This window comes from Solanum verrucosum, unplaced genomic scaffold (assembly GCF_900185275.1).
Source record: "Solanum verrucosum unplaced genomic scaffold, falcon-dt-bn FXZP01000041.1, whole genome shotgun sequence".
NCBI classification, from domain to species: Eukaryota; Viridiplantae; Streptophyta; class Magnoliopsida; order Solanales; family Solanaceae; genus Solanum; species Solanum verrucosum.
The window spans coordinates 789,756-807,307 of NW_026020250.1; the positions used below are offsets into that span (position 1 = coordinate 789,756).

At 31.2% G+C, this 17,552-nt stretch overlaps 2 protein-coding genes across 3 annotated transcripts in view; both read right to left on the reverse strand.

Moving 5' to 3' along the window:
* Positions 1–17,552, reverse strand: part of LOC125833069 (uncharacterized) — a 1,066,246-nt gene that overhangs the window by 767,003 nt on the left and 281,691 nt on the right. The window lies entirely within an intron of this gene.
* LOC125833067 (uncharacterized) lies at positions 8,747–11,936 on the reverse strand. Its single transcript, XM_049512222.1, has 3 exons — positions 11,494–11,936; positions 9,441–9,774; positions 8,747–9,017 (listed from the first exon to the last, which is right to left on the reverse strand). Exons 1-3 carry the CDS (start codon positions 11,934–11,936, stop codon positions 8,808–8,810), a joined length of 987 nt encoding a protein of 328 aa, XP_049368179.1. The 3' UTR covers positions 8,747–8,807.

Consider the following 17,552-nt stretch of genomic DNA (forward strand, 5'->3'; position numbering starts at 1 on the left):
TTTATGTCATTTGTTAAAAGATTAACTCATTTTTATTTGAAAAAAGATTCATCCATGCCATTATTTGTTAACCAAAATAGCATAATTGAGCCAAACTTTTAACAGATGACAAAGGTGAGCCTTTTCTCAAAATCAATAGCATATTTGAGTCTTTTTCCTTTTAAAAAATTAATTAATGATGTGGACGAATCATAATTGACCACGTTTAAAAAATGATTTTGCAAAATCAAAAATGTTTTCCGTTAACAAATAATGACATGAATGAACTTTTCTCAAACAAAAATGACACAGATGAACTAAACTTTTAACGAATAACATAAATGAACCTTTTTCAAAGTTCAATAACATATTTGAGTTTTATTGCTAATAACCAATACAACTTAATAGCTTGTAGAAGATCATTCACCATAATTTTGAGGGAACCCATGATTTCAATGATTATGGGAAGTTACCTTTAATTTTTTTAAAGGTGACATGGTAGTGTATAAATTTAATATTATTAACCCCAAACAGTCTGTTAAAGTCTAATATTTTAAATTTACTATAAACTATAAAGGACACTTCACCATGACTCAACTTACTGACAAATTTCCAAAAGAAAATAGGCTTTGAGGACAATATTAATGTGTTTCTTTTCCCAAAAAATCTTTTTACTAGTTTTCTGTGGGTACTATATATCTTCAGCTTTAAAGTAGTTTCCCACTCCTCACAAAGCAAAATATAGAGATGTCAACAGTAGAACTCTCTGAAACAACATTCAAATTAATCACACATTCTATGCAATTTTCCATATGCTTTATTTATCAGAAATTGTGTATGTACTAAGAGAATCAAGCATGGGCATAAAGAAGCTTTTGTTTCTGTATATTGTCTAAAGTTAAAGAAATGGTTGGGTAGATAAAAAAAATAAAATTAAATTAAAGTTGCATGCTTTGAAAGTTACAAAAGTTTGTATCCTATTTCAAATCTAATCAACTAGGAGTATGTGATTTCTAACTTAGTGCAAGTTTGCCTCTTCCAAAGTTCAAATTAATTTTCGACTTTATCGATCAAGAATTTATTTTCTAGGAGTATTTGATAAAGTAAATGTTGGAAAAATTATTTGAGCAAACTGGCTTACTAAAGATTTTGCTATATATGATACCAAGTTGTAGCGTGTGATTATAATCTCATCTAAAAATTTAAATGTTAAACGAATGCTTTTTCATTTAATGTGTTTGTAATCATATTAATTAACGAGCTGATTTTATTATTTCATGTGTCCCTAGTTACTTGTTCAATTTTTCTTTTTTGCTTGTCCATTGAAGGAAAATATTTTATTTATAGACTTAAAAGTTCTATATGTTTCTGTATATTTCTATATTTTCTGTGTATATTGAAAATAACTAGTAACATCCCTATTTATAAAAGTAAAAACAAAATTAAACTAGGACTAGAAACTAATCTAACTAACAAATCCTAATTAAACATAAATAAGTAAATACCATAAATAACAAATCCTAAACACTTAGGATTCCTACTCCAACTTTGAATTATTATTTCCAACATTCTCCCGTAATTCAAAGTTGTATACTCTTGCCTTTTTCTTCTTGTTATTGTTGTTGTATTGGAGTACTTCTCTTCAATCTTCAATTGTTGGAGTACTTCTCTTCAATTCTTATTTATTTATTTTTTTGGTTGTGTTGGAGCACCTTCTCTCCAACTTCCAAGTGTTGGAACACTTTCTCTCCAACTCACGATATTTTTTTTCTTGGTTGTGTTGGAGCACTTTCTCTCCAACTCACAATATTTTTTCTCTTAGTTGTATTAGAGCACTTCTCTCCAATTACTTCGAAGGTTGATGCCCTTCCCACCAACGCCTTTTCTTTTTGGATTTTTTCGATATTTCTTCTCTTGGTTGTGTTGGAGCACTTCTCTCCAACTTCCAAGGTTGATACCCTTTCCACCAACGCCTTTTTTTTTGGTGTTGGAGCAGTACTCTCTCTCCAACTCTCGTTGATGCCCTTCCCATCAACTCCTCTTTTTTTTTCTCTCTCTAACTTCTAATTTAGAGAAGAGTTTATTTTTCTTGTGCTTGGTTGCACTTCTTTAAATCTGCAATATTTTTGTAAGTCTTTCCTCCTAGCATGATTTTTTCATGTATATATTATTTTCAACATGATTATTGGCCAGACGGGTGTCATATATTGGTCATAATCGTCCGCCGACAGCGGAAACTCTTTGATTCTCTACCGGGATCGTAGAAGCTCTGATACCAATTTGAAGGAAAATATTTTATTGAATTATAGACTTAAAAGTTCTATATGTTTTCGTATATTTTTGTATTTTCTGTGTATATAGAAAATAACTAGTAACATTCCTATTTATAAAGGTAAAAACCAAATTAAACTAGGACTAGAAACTACTCTAACGAGCAAATCCTATTTAAACATAAATCATATATCATATATTATTATAAGTGGGAAGCTCCAACATTCAAAGTTGGATTACCATTTTGCCCCTCCACTAAATAAAAATAAAATCAATTAATTTATTAAATACTAATATTTTAATTACATAATGGTGGAAAATGAAGTCCAACAACTTCACTTTAATAATGAATGACTCTTCCAATTCAGTCTCTTTGAATTTTGAAACCAAAATAAATTTTATGTATCATGATTCAATGCGCTCCATTAATTTGGTAAGTAAAAATACAACTCAATATCATTATAAATACCAGTAAATTGTTCCCTAGATCATCATATTCTTTTCTTTTCTTTTCCATCATCTACTCTTCTCTTTTCTTCTTCCTAGATAATGATATAAATACATTTCGTCAAGAAGCTAACTGAGGAAAAGAACAAATAGCTTCATTATGAAATTAAAAAGAGCAGTTTTCTTACAATATAGTTCAAGTGTTAAGCTTAGAAGTATAACATATATATATATATATATATATATATATATATATATATATATATATAATATTTCTTTTAGATCTTTTTTATGTTAGCTTATGATTTTAAGTTTTTCTTTTCCATTTTGGAGTTAAGGTGTGATTGTCCAAAATAAATTTGGTATGCAACCCATCTTTTATGTAATTCTGTATCGTTTGGCATTGTTATGGAATTTATTTCTTTGTTTTTTTTGTTATTATTCTTTTAAGTACTACTTAATTGACAAAACTTCTATTAATACATGATGAGTTTGATAATACTTGAATAATTTATGTAATATGTTTTTGTTTAAATACAATAAATTTAAATAATCATGATTGCTAAAAGATTATCATTTTGAATGAAAGATTTTGATTGTGTTACTTTGTCGTCTATCTAACATAGTGTTGCAAATACATACATATATGTTCATTTACACCCCTTTTGTTTCATTTTTATTTTTCTACAATTTATACAATATGAGATTTAACAATTTAATTTTCAAATAAAAATGAGAGTTACATTAACATTTATGCGGCACTAAGCCTAATAGTTTTCTTAAACATAAGCATTCAATATTATTTACGGTAGCTTTCCGTACTGTTAAAATTCAAATGGTTGGTATGATGCCAATTTTGCTTTTGGACATTTTGATTGTTTCTTTATGAATTCCTTCAACCCTTAATTGTTACTACTAAAAACTATTCCTCAAAATAAAATCATGTAAAAAAAATTATGAGAATGGAGTAATTAAGCTTCATTTTGTTTAGATTTTAGTAATATAAGTCAACAAGATCATTCTATTAAAAGTGGAAAGAGTCTAAGTCAAAAGTTGAATTACTAAAATGGTTTTTAAAAGTATATTTATCATTTTATTTTTATTTTAAAATAATTGTCTATTAAATTTAGTTGGAAAAACCTTTCATCTATCTTTAGACCTGTACAAATTAATTCTATGAACTTTTTATCTCCAAGTTTAATATGTGTCATGTATTTATTTTCTTCACTTTCAGCTTCCAACCGTTTAAACATATCATATTCTTTATCAAATTATATATACCTTATTCAATATTTAATTGATGCACATTAAGTATTCAAAATAAAAATAAATATATATATATATATATATATATATATATATATTAAATCAAATTCACAAAAAAAAATAAAATTAAAAATACAAATGACACTAAAAACATAATTACACCAAACGTATTTTTAGTTGGTTGGGAGGTAATATACACATATGTTTCTATTTCTCTACTCCTTTCTGCTTGAGTGTTGATATTTAAAAATGTTGTTTTTGCCAAATCAATTGGTAAAGAAGAGATTGTACATTATGCCAAAAGAAACAAGGTCCAGTAACTTTGCTAATTAAAAGCGAAATTAGAAATCAAAGTAAGCAAGGATTTCTTTACAGAAGTATTTCTTCCTTTTAGAGAGCTCACCAAGTAGGATTAAAATATCACTTGAAGAATTTGCACTTCTTCTTTGGTATAAAATTTATAACTCAAACATGTATCTTAATACTAATATTTATGTAATTTTTTAAAATGTTGTGGTCAATAAAATTGGATTACACGCGCAAGACGCGTGCCCAGAAACTAGTAAGTAAATACCATGAATAACAAATCCTAAACACTTAGGATTCCTACTCCAACTTTGAATTATTATTTCCAATATCCATTTTGACAAATCAAGAAAGAACAATTTTTTTTATCTATCCTCAATTAATTAATTTTGAAAAAGGTAGAACTTTTGAAAATTTTAAATTTTTAATTCAACTACTTCATAATTAATAGGGGTAGAATGGTAAACTCAATATGTTAATTATTATTTTCTTAGTAGATGTGTCAATTCAAAAGTTGACAAGTAATTAGAGACAGAGAAGTATGGACTAAATCGATTTCCATGACAGGACGTTTTGAAAGCAGAGTGGATAGTTAGGAAGACTAAGATACACAAAGAATTATCTATGTATGTTACCCAAGAGGATATTTCTTTACCTAAAAGGAATATGAATTGGGGCTTTATGTTTATAGAAATGATCAAGAAGTAATTCGCGTGATTCTTGTTTATTGTTTGATTTTTATGCATAAATTCAAAAGATAAAAAACTGGATCTCTAATAATTTGATTTGATATACACTACTCTGTATCATATTAGTTGATCATCTTACCAAAAATAATTGTTTCATATTAGTTGATCACCCTTACTAAATCAAGAAAACATTAATTAAAATATTTTTATATTACCCTTGCAATAAATTCTTTTTGAAAATGTTCACATTTGCTTGTAAAATTCTCAAAAAGCTTTTTAAGAAATGAATATTAAAATTATCTTCTTATTTGTGATTTCTTAATTCTCAGTATATGTTTTAAAAAAGAAAATATCAGTTAATATGCAATGGTGGGAGGGAAGTACATGTAATCAGTAATGTGCATGCAGTAAAGTCACGAATTCCGATAACTTCAATTTTTTTCGTTATACATGTATTTCAGTTTAAACTATTCTATTCTGATTAAGATTCTAATTATGTTTTTGTCGACAGATTATCTCTTTCCTTTCAGCTAAGACTTAGAATTTCATAATGTTGCAATCATTTCTAAGGGTGTGCTTTGTATGAAGGAAAATATTTTACATGAAAATAATTAACTGATTTTCAAATTTTTTTTTTCTAAAATTTGATAAGTAAACAAGAAAAAGTTATTCCAAAATATTTATATGTGACCTAATTAATATTAAGGGAGTGACTGGGGTAGAGGTTGGAATGGTCAAGTGGTTAGTCTGTAACCTAAATGATGGACAAAAAGAAAAAAAAGTAACCAATTGTTGCATTCTTATCGTGAGAGTTTTATGATTTTCATCATGATCTATATTATTCTTCAGTTGAGTTACCTTCATTCTTCCAGTTCAGTTATTTGTTTTATTCAGCCCTATTGCATACTCGTACATTCAATGTATTGATGTCATCTGACCTGTATCTTTTTCATGATGCAGATTCAGGTACTTAGGATCATTAATAGGAGTTCCATTGCGTCAGCTTTTGGTGAGACCTCCTTTCTTCCGGAGAACTCCAGTTTTATGATTTGTTAGTAGTAACATTTTGAGATGTCGTGGGTCTTGTCCCGACACCTATCTTTATACAGTAGAAGCTTCATAGATAGACATTCTTGGTTAATCTTTCAGTATTTAGTTTTAGATGTTTTATTTAAAACTTTATGTTTCATACTCAGTATTTTTAGATAATCTTGGGATTCAATAAACTATTTTAACAATTCTTCAGTTTTGATGCTTGTGTATGCTTGAGTTAGTCTTCCGCTTAGTAGTCATCAAGGACATGAGTTCTCTTGGGACCAAAAATGGTTCTTAGGCTCGGGATTCGACAAACTTAGTATTAGAGCACAAAGTTCAAGTGTCCTAGGGTGTCTATGAAGCTGTGTCAGTAGGATCATAGTTATGGTTGTGAGGACCCCACTTCTATAAATGAGGGATTACATACATTTAAGAAAAGTTTCCCTTCTTTCATAACCTAAATCGTGAACTGTTCTGGGAAGAACTTATTCAAACTCGTGCGTTTCTCAAATCCATTCGAATACCCCTCATATTCAAGGTGGTTGAAAAGCGAAACTCAGATCCTTATCATGGAGTTACTCTCAGCAAAAGTCTTTAGAAAGTAATGTGACTACAGAGGGGCTTGAGAGAAGCCCGTGAGTGAGCTTAAGTGTTTGGATTTGAAAGAATGCACTCTAATTCATATGAATCGTGCGTTCGAGCTAAAAGCGAAATGTACTGTCATACTCTCATCTCTAAACCTTGTTTCAAGTGATACCCTTTAAGAGGGAAATATGTTTTAGAGCTTGGATAGTGTTTCACCTGAAAAGATAGTATGAGTTACAATGTTATAAGCAGTGGTAGTAAAAGTTTCTAGAGTTAGAAGTATGCATTTAGAGGTGTAGTAACCTAAGAAATGGGGCAATTATTGAGTAAAGTGTGTAGTTGCAGTCAAGTACCTAGTAAGTCATTAATGAGGACTTTTCCATTTTGTGTAGGCTAAGGAATAATAATTTTGTATGGATTTCATGATAGAAGGTAGAAGAATACTTACTAGTTAGGACTAGTTAGAGTATACTTTAACCAGAAAACAGTTTATGTCGATGTAACATTGTGTTAGTGAAGACCGAGTATAAGTGTTAAATAATAGAGCAGAGTATTCATGAGGTGATAGACCTAAGCTAGACTTATGATTTTTGAAGGGAGAGCCCCATGGTATTCAAAGGGTTATAAAACTAATTAGGCAATGATGTATAGGAAAATGGCAGATAGTACTTAGGTTGTGACAAAGAATGTGACAATAATATGTAAATAGGTAGGTTAGGAGATAAAGATTGACTACTTGTCATGAGATCTTAGTGGACGAGTGTTTCTTAATTTTATCTAGTAGTTGTAAGTTAGTATAGCTAGTATGCGAGCAATTATATTGATATATGTGTTTAGTACTAGACACTAAACTTGAATTTGAGATGAGTGTCGTCATGACAAAAAGGATGGCAACGTGATGATGATGATGTTAGTTTGAGATCTCATCTAGTAGATTTGACATAAATTAGGTGAGGAATTAAGGTGTTACTGAGTGGTATAAATATGGTATCATGACTCTTAAATGAGATCAAAGGAGTGTGGCTAAATCATTAGATTAGCAAGAGCATTGAGAAGTTTACCTGAGATCGTATGTAGTCAGGCGAGGTTCCAATTAAGTTAATGATTCTTCATGTGTGCCTTAAAAGTATATTTGAGTTGTCAATGTGGAATAGGCTAATGTAAACATTATTTATTACCCTTTAGAGGTTGATCAAAGGGATCATATATAGCCAATGATGAGCCTCTTAAATATAGTTCAAGTTTCCTTTAGTTGGGTAGATATGAACTTAGAAGGACGGTGTTAATGGGCCAAAGAGGAGAAGTCAGACTTCTAAGATATGACGGTGTTGGGTAGATATGAACTTAGAAGGACGGTGCTTAGTATCACAAGTGACCCCAAGCTAACATGTTGGTGTGATTCAGATTGGGTTGCATGTCCCAACACCAGAAGATTAGTTAAAGGTGTATAGTGAAGTTTGGAGATTCTATAGTATCATGGAAATCAAAGAAACAACCTGAAGCTCAGCTGAAGCTTAGTATAGAAGTGGCTTCAGCTGTAACAAAAGTGACCCGGTTACTAGGACTGTTCAAAGATCTTAATGTGTCTATACAGATTCCCATCACAATATTGAGTGATAGCAAGTCTGCTATTCAGTAAGCACCAAATCCTATCTTCCATGAGAAATAAAACACATTGAAATTGATTGTCATTTCATTAGAGACAAAGTAAAGGCTGGTTTGATTCAAACATTATATGTACACACACAACAACAAGAAGCTGATCTGTTAACCAAAGGGTTAAGTCATGCCCAACACTTGTACTTGTTAAGCAATTAGCTGGGAATGCTTAACATATTGCACCCTTGCGCTTGAGGAGGAGTATTAAAATGTGCATCATTTCAGTATTTCAGTTGTTACTGTATATAGTTTAAAATTTCACAGTATTTGCAATCACTCCTAAGGCAACAATGTCAACAAACACATATATTTAGTATGGAGTCCAAAAGTTACATTTAATCTATGTACTCCTATGAAGCTAACTTCCAAGTAATAGCTCAACAATAAGTTGTGTATTGAATCAAAACTAGAAATCAAGAGAAGTGCACAACACAAGTTTTAACATTTTTATGTAAATTAAACCACTCTTCATATCTCTCACATAGCAAAATTATAAGCAACAAATACCAAAAAGATGTACAAAAATTGAAACCACATTATTTGGAGTTGTGTATTTTGAAGGAGCACAGTTTAATTAAATATATAATTAAACAATTTGTATACTAATATTAATATAACTAGAATTAGAACCTGATCAGATAGGGTAATTATCTTTTCAGTTTTATTGAGGTTAGTAAAAAACCACTTGAGCTCCAATGATAATAATGTTTGATCTATGTGAAGATTTGGCTTCAAGGCTACTTCTCCATCTGCAGACCTGAATTTTCCATCACTCCATTCCTATTAACAAGGGACAATTTTAGTTTAATCACATCAGCACATTGAATTTCAGATGAGTAACATTCTTCCTTTAGAAGTTGAGAGAAGTATTGAAAACATTCTAAACTTGACGCGAATTATTAGTTTCATTCCTGAACTATCCATCTACTTAACATGAGTGAAATACACCCCTAAATTCTGATCAAGTTAAGAGGTATTTTCAACACTTCTTTCGGTATTTTATTAAGAGTCTCATGCTCCTACAAGAGTTTGAGACCACTTGCTATGTCATGTGACAGATCGAGGGTGCATTTAAGTTCAGTTAGTCAAGTAGAGGGGTGTTTTTAAGACTGTCGATAATTCAAAGAGAAAACTAATAAAACTAGTATTTGTCTAGCTAAGAAAGAGGACTAACGTTAATATTTATTTGTAGAAAAAGAATACCTCAAGTTGATCTCCAATAGTGACAATGATTGTGTCTGGGGTGGTCTTAAAGGGCAAACGACCACGTTTTGAATGTATAGAGAATTCAATTGGTTCCAATGGGAGAAATAGATGCAATGCATATTTAAGTGAATCTTCAAGTGTTGCATTGTGGGGTGGAAGCCATGTTTGGTCCACATTGCTGGATTGATTTTTAGTGCATCTGTATATGTACATTTTCACTTCTTCTGATTCTATTTTTTTCCAACATTCCTCATTGTCACTCAATCTTATTATTTCATCCACTTCTTTTGCTATTCCTTTTAGTTTCTTCAATACCTCTTCCAACTTTTCCCTGCACCAAAAGTTAAATCATCATTAACAAGAACCAAAAATGCCTTCAACTATCTGTTTCATTGCTTGGTAAGACGGATTAGGAACAATGATCCATGATTTTGTTTTTGGTTAAAGGTATTAGTTAATCACAAGATTATTTATGCCACTATTTATCTATAGTGATGAGATAAATTATGTTGTATATATGGTGAGATAACTAATCAAATGGACATCCCAATTCATGGAATGACTTTTGTCTATCTCGGGTGATTGGTGTTGAAGTATGGACATCCCAATTCATGGGATAACTTTTGTCTATCTCGGGTGATTGGTATTGAAGTGTATAACTATCTCATTTAAAAGTTTAAGCTATTAGAAAGATCACACTTTTATTAATAGTATTCTCAACACGCTCCCTCACGTGTAGACTTGATTTTTTTTTTATGGGCCAAGCATGTGAAATTCTTTTTAATATGGGTGACGGTGAGATTTGATCCCATGACATCTGCATGCTCTGTTAACGTAATGAGTGTGTCACAATTTCATCTAAAAATTTAAGCTATAAGAGAGAACATACTTTTATTAATATTATTTTCAACAATGGGTGTGATGAAAATATTTTTCCATTTTTTCTCTTTGATTTGTCAATTTTTTAAAAACATTCTCTAAAACGAAAAATAATTCCTAATATATGAGAAGTATGCCTTCCCTAACGAAGGTATAGAAAACAAGTTTCTTAAGTGACATTTCAAGTTTATTGTCTTTTTTCTGCATCCAACAGCCCCCCCCCCCCCCCCCCCCCCCAAATTGACTATCCCACCCATGTCAACCCCCACTTCCCACACCATCTCACTCCTATAGTACATTTCACCCATAGTATTTTGCTAAATTACATATATTTAGATAAGTTTTTTTGGCTTACTTTATCAAATACAAGAATAAATAAGAAATTCTCTTATTTTTTCAAGTATTTTTTTAAAAAAATATATATATTTTTGTATCATAAGTCTTAACTATTTTTAGCTCTAAAATTACTACATAAAATGGGTACTCTAATAATATATTTCAATAAATTACTAAATTTAGTACATAAATAATAATATTTATCACAAAAGGCCGTACTTGACATAGATAGGTCCGCCACTGGTAAAGATAGGAGATATTGCATTAAGAATTTGAGATTATGAGGAGGTGGAATGTAATGCGAAAATCAATGCAAACATTTAATTGACATCCACATAAATAAATACATTTCATAACACCTTTCAAATAGTTTTAAATGTTTTTTTTTTCACTATAATAATAATAACAACATAAGGATGCAGATAAATTTTAAGATATAGAATTATAAAACTTTTTGGACATTTACCCTTCAGAATAACTATGACATGTGATGTTTTCTGTAGTGAATGATTTGAAAAGTCGATAGAGAACAATAAGTATTTTAATAATTATAAATTAGATTACATGGCAGTCAAATGCAGACGGATCGGAGGGAATATTTTTCTCCTTATATTTAGGATTCATAGGTAGAGTGCATTAAAAAGAAGTAATACATTCATATTATTATATCATTTCATTTAAAACATAATTTACAAACATGGTAACTAGCAAATTATATAACTTATATGGTGAATTTTATAAAAACAAAGCCAAAACAACTTTTATAAAGGGATATTTACCTTCCGATCAACGATACACGTTATAAAAAATCATAAATTTATGTTATAGAGCATACCTGAAAATTAGAAAATTTGCATCCCCTAAAGCAACTTTGGCCTTTTGCACCATTACATTATCAGACCAATCCCAAAGGAACTTATCATAATTAGCATACTTTTCACTTAATCGAAACAATAATTCATTCTTAATCAACAATGTTCTTATGTCCTCACCAGATATCCCATGACCAATAATCCGAATCACTCCGAATTCAGCAGCGGAACTCAATAACCTACTCATCGCGTCATTTTCCCTTCGCAAAATCGATTGATAATTGATTTCATCAGGCACCCAACGATGATGTGTAGTTTGCGGGAGAGTCAAATGAGGAATGCTTATGGATTGATCAATGTACTCTCCAAACATTGAATTGACAGCCGAACGCGATCCTTTCCCCGTGGGGATCGGAGATGGTGGTGGTGCTGCATAGGAGGAGGGCAAACGTTTTCTCAAACTCATCAAATTTTGATTGATGATCAAATGTTTGATGAAATGAGAAAATGAAAGTGAAGAGTTGAGAAAATTTTAGTTTGGTGGAGAAAGTGCATGGGGCCTTAGTGGTGGGGGTGCTAATTCAAAGAAGAATTGTAGTAGCAAGCACGTCTCCCTTTTTCATAAAGTTAGCAAGAAACAAAAATGCCTTCAAATCTTATTAGCAATTACTAATAGAGAAAATTTCGCATAGTAGTTATATTTTAATAAATAATTAATGATTTTAGTGATATTTCTTATTTAGTCATTTATAGTAGTATTATTAAAAGTCAATTATGCATGCAATATAAATATATTATAAATGTTAAAAAATATATTATGTTTGTTTGGTAAGAAATTAACACAGTGTGATAAATGTATTATTCATGAATAAAACTTGTATTATATGTGTTTTATAAATTGTTCTATGTGATATGTATTAAAACTGTATTATAAATATATTATTATAAGTGTCCAATGAAAAGAAAATGTTATTACGGTAAATATTTTCTTGATATATCACCTCTATGTAAGTTTCCCGACACCAAAATTATTAGAGGCCTTTAGTATCAACTGTTTTTTGGGGAAAATTACTCAAAAAATATATGTTCCCTATTTATTTAAGGAAAAACTACTTAATTACGCAAACATTTCTATCATATTAAGTAATTCTACCTATAATTTTTAAATAATTACATATTGTCTCACTAACTAATAATTTAAGTACTAGATTTTAAATTTAGATACACCTAATACATTTATTTTTACCACCAGATACACTATGAAATACAAAAGATATATTTCTTTGTTTCCTATTTGGTACTGACTTTCTTTTTGTTTTTGTTTATTTTCTCTATTTTGTTTTGGTCAATCGGGCCACTCTTGGACCCTATTTGGTACATATTTTATATTTATAATAATATTGTGGACTTGTCCACATTTAAACCCGAAAAAATAATAATACAAAGATATAGGAAGAGAGACGAGAGAGAGAGAGAGAGAGGGAGAGGGAGAGGGAGAGAGGAGAACAAGATATGAGGGAGGCAAGTGAGATGGGAGGGAGGCGCGACAGAGAAAGAGAGAGACATCTTCCTAGATACATTTTGAAATATAGATACATGTATAGGGAGAGAATTGCAAGCGATAGAGGGAGAAAAACGAGTGATATAGGAGAGAGGTGAGTAAGAGAATCAAATACATGTGAATCCAGTTTGATACAATTTATCTAGACCAATTACATTTTTTTTAAAAAAAATTAAAGGCCCCAATAGACATTAATAAATAAAATTAAGATGATAAAATTTATCTAGACCAATTACATTAATTTTGACCCGATATATTTAAGATACATGTATTTGGACGGACTAAATATATTTAAATCTGAGGATGGAATCTTGCATGAATAGTAAAATATTTTAAATTTATTTTTATTGTGGGAGGGGTGCATGGGGAGGGAGTGATGGTGGAGTGGGGTGAGAAGCATTTTAAATTTATTTTCAAAAACTTGAAAATTTTCAATTTTCTTTTTTCTTTTTTTTGGGTGGGGGGTAGGGGTTAGGAGTGGTGGTGAGGGGAGGGGAAATAGTGATACTTTAATATTTAAATTTTACTGAATACTAATAATTTCCATGACCCATGATCTATGACCCGACAGCTAACCTACGACATATAGGTCCTTTCCGTAGAATCCTTTGTCCAAAATTTCTTTTAAGTCCCATCATCATTCTACGACCCATGGGCTAGGAACCGTATAGGACCTTATACGGTCTGTAGTTCCAACCTTAGGTTTGAGGTCACCAAAAACCACTAGCACTCTGCTTGGATCATTATTATCCATTGTATTGTATTGTATCGTTATCATACCTATAATGTTTGTTTTGATTGTTATTTAAAATGTATTGTTAAATTTTGTTGTTACGTAAAAATGAAAACTCCATTTTATGGAACAACCGATTTGGTGTGTTCCCATTGTTACTTAATTTTTTTTTCCAATTATATCCTTACATAATATTTTACAATATTATTTTACCTTTTACCCTATATTATTTAATTCTAGTCAAACCTCCTACCCTAGAATAATTAAGGATTTTTTAATAAATTTATAAATTACAATACAATACGATACAATCAAACCAAATAATAAAAATATTATTAAACAACAACAAACAATACAATCTAGTCAAACATTGTATCTACCATACAATACAGTACAATAGAGTACAATACAATACATTACATTGTAAATTAAAACAATAGGCAACAATGATCCAAACAAAGTGTAAGTCTGGATCTCCATCTATGGGCACTTCCTACGGCACCGGACCGTCCTGTCGATCCGTAGACCTTTATATAGGACTTGACGTTTTCAATTTTTTCAAGACCTATTCCACGACCACCATCGAAGGACTGTATGACCTTATATGGTATGTAGGCAGACTCATTCAAGCTAGAACCAACAACTTATTTGCAACATTCCTTTGAAACTCAACATACAAATTTCTAAGGTGTAACACCATAGGCCTGACCCTTCGCGAACGCGGACTTCCCTCTGTGATCGTGGCCGGAGGCCAGAGGCTTGACCCTTCGTGAACGGGGAAAAGATATGCAAACGCGAAGGCTAAACATTCCATCCTTCCGCAATCGCAGGCGGGGCCATGGGAACACAAAGGCTAAACTCCCATACCATTTGCAAATACGGACAAGGCCCCGCGAACATGGAGGAGGAAACCAACACCAGAACACAGCAACACCAAAACACAATATTCACTGAAAAGACCTTTGAGATTTATTCAAAATCTCGTGCACACAAACCAGATATGCTATATTCAACTAAATTTAACATTCAGGACTCATTGGAACAATTAAAATATGGATTAGAGGTTTCCTTGACACAATGCCTGTTAAAGTCACTATAAACTATTTTTCACTCAAACAGACCAAATTGTCCTTAGAACCTCCGAAAATTCACCCCGAATCTTACCTTAATCTAAAATCACCGTCTGAATCCAACGAAATCATTGAAAATTCAATTCGAGCATTCAAAATCTGAACATTGACCAATGTCAACTCTCGATCTAAATACACTTAAAGCTCAAATCCACATAAAGACTTCGAAACTGAAAACGATAACACTACTAGACCAAATTCTGCATTCTGGAGCTGATGAAACTAACAAAATTTTATTTCCAGACTCGCAGCTTTGGTTGTTGAAAAAAAGTCATTCTTAACAACTTAAAGTCTCCAAAATGTTAAAACTTCCAAAACCACAACTTTTTGATCGGATTTTAAAAGAACCAACCTCGTAAATGGACCAAACATGTTCGAGGCAACTATCTAAAGAGGTAAAACAATAATTTTCCAAAAAATTCAGAAAAGACCTTCTGGGTCATTACATGTAGTTACTTGGTCAGCAAATAATTAGATGTAATTGACAGAGGGTAATTACACTCTCCAATTCTCAGGGAGGGGCTATGAATTACTGGTAATTACATGATATAGTTACAAGTTGATTACTTTTAATTTCCTCTTTTTATTTCCATTTCTATTTTTTTTAAAATTGTTTTATTTAAATAATTTTAAATTCTAGTAATTACATCGTATAGTTACGGAAAACTCATATGCTGATTAACAAAGCTATTATTATATGCAGGAAGGACACAATTGATTAAGAGCCCGTTTGGATTGACTTTAAAAAGTAGCTTTTAAATCAAAAATAAAAAGTCAAACTAAAATGACTTTTAAGTCAAAAAATAAAAAGTAGGGGGAAACCTACTTTTGGTTTTTGACTTATTTTAAGTCATTTTTACCTTGCCAAACACTTTGTAACTTATTTTAAGTCTTTTTTATATTTGTCAAACATTTGCAAAAGTAAAAAACTGACTTAAAAGTAGGTTTGACCAACTTTTAAGCCAATCCAAACGGGGTCTAAGTCAACTATTTTTGGTATTCAAACTTACTGGGCACAATTTTTTGTGCTTCCTAAAAAGATCCTAAAACTAGTTGAAATTGTTTGTAGAACATTCGTTTGGATAGGTAATACAGCTCAATCTAAGAAAGATTGGTATCCTGGGAGAAATTATGCAGACCTGAGACAGTAGGTGGGCAAAATATTACCAACATGACTTTTGGGAACCTTGCAGCTATCTTGAAGCAGTTATGGTCTATTACAGAAGAAAAATAATGTTTCTGCATTAAATGGTTTCATATTTACTATATGAAGGGTGTTAGCGTTAATTTTTGCCCTATTCTCAAGTTTGCAACTTGGGTCATTAGAAAAAAATATTGATTGGCAGAAAGTATATATGTTATGGAAGTTCAGCATCTCCAGGGTGATTTGGAAATTAGATTAAATTTGATGGTGTCAAATGGGAGAATCTCAATCAGGAAAATGTACCTTTGTTTGATACCAAAATTTCAAAAGATGCCTTGGAAGACCATTCTTATGCACCCAACTATTTATCTTAGGCACAAGTTATTTTTATGGTTAGCAGCATGGAAAATATCGATTAGCAACGTAACAATGGAGAGGTTACAAAAAATTTGATATATATCCAAGTCCCTTTGTAATGTGTTTTCTGTCATGCTCCTTTTGAGCACCTGTTTTATTTTGTTTGTCATGTTACAAGGAGTTTGTGGGGTATATTGCTTACTTGTCTTGGAATATACAGACAGATTGGTACGTAACTGGAATGCAGAACTCTCCTACGAACAGTGGCGGACCTATGTAGTCACTTATGGGTGCTTAAGCACCCACTACCTTTTGTGTCAACATTCTTATTTATGTACAAAATTTAGAAATGTATTGAAATATATTAACTGAGCACCCATTATATGTAGCATTTTTTGAGCTAAAAATAGTTGAGTACCCATGATACAAAATTTCTGGATCCGCCGCTGCCTATGAACTGGAATTCAGATATAGCATCACGTGATTTTGGCAGCTGGTGGAAGTTATCTGGAGGGAAAGGAATCAACTCAGATTTCAAGCTAATAATTTATGTCGAGAAATAGCCTGCTATATCATATTTAAAGGTATAGAACTGGCCGGTCAAATGGAGGCTCCTTCTGCAAAACTTCATTGGAGTGCCATGATACGTAGGATCCAACTTCTATTCTGATCTCTTTAAAATTTATTATGCTTTAAGTTGCAATAACATCTTATTTCTTTATTGTATAGTAAGAATAGTAGCTTGTCTAACTAGTCTTAGCTTGCAGGTTAATTAGTATAGAATGAGAAATAGGTGCTCACCATCTATTTGGTTTTGTATTTCCAATTTTTTGGTCTGAAAGGAATGGAAGTTGCATTACCAAAAAAATGAAAAACTCTTTCAAGAGTTGCATTAATCAACGGTCATTGTTATTTTCTTCTATATTCATGTTCTCTAGTAATTTGATTGATTATAGTTATTATTTTCTACTAGTTATGAGTAACTAAATTTGTGACTAGGATTATGGAACTTAGAATAGGGATGATAATAATGAAGACTTTACAATAAATATCTTTTCTTGAAGGGATCGAATCATTGTGTATTAAGTTCCTCTTTCGTACTAATTAATATTTTCTTTGAATGGTTGACAACATTCGAAAGAACTCGTATGTATTCT

Coding starts and splice junctions, on each gene's coding strand:
- LOC125833067 (XM_049512222.1), bottom strand. CDS start 11,936: ATGAGTTTGAGAAAACGTTTGCCCTCCTCCTATGCAGCACCACCACCA. Junction 9,775..11,493: donor GCAAATTTTCTAATTTTCAG/GTATGCTCTATA, acceptor CTTTTGGTGCAG/GGAAAAGTTGGAAGAGGTAT. Junction 9,018..9,440: donor CTATTGGAGATCAACTTGAG/GTATTCTTTTTC, acceptor CCTTGTTAATAG/GAATGGAGTGATGGAAAATT.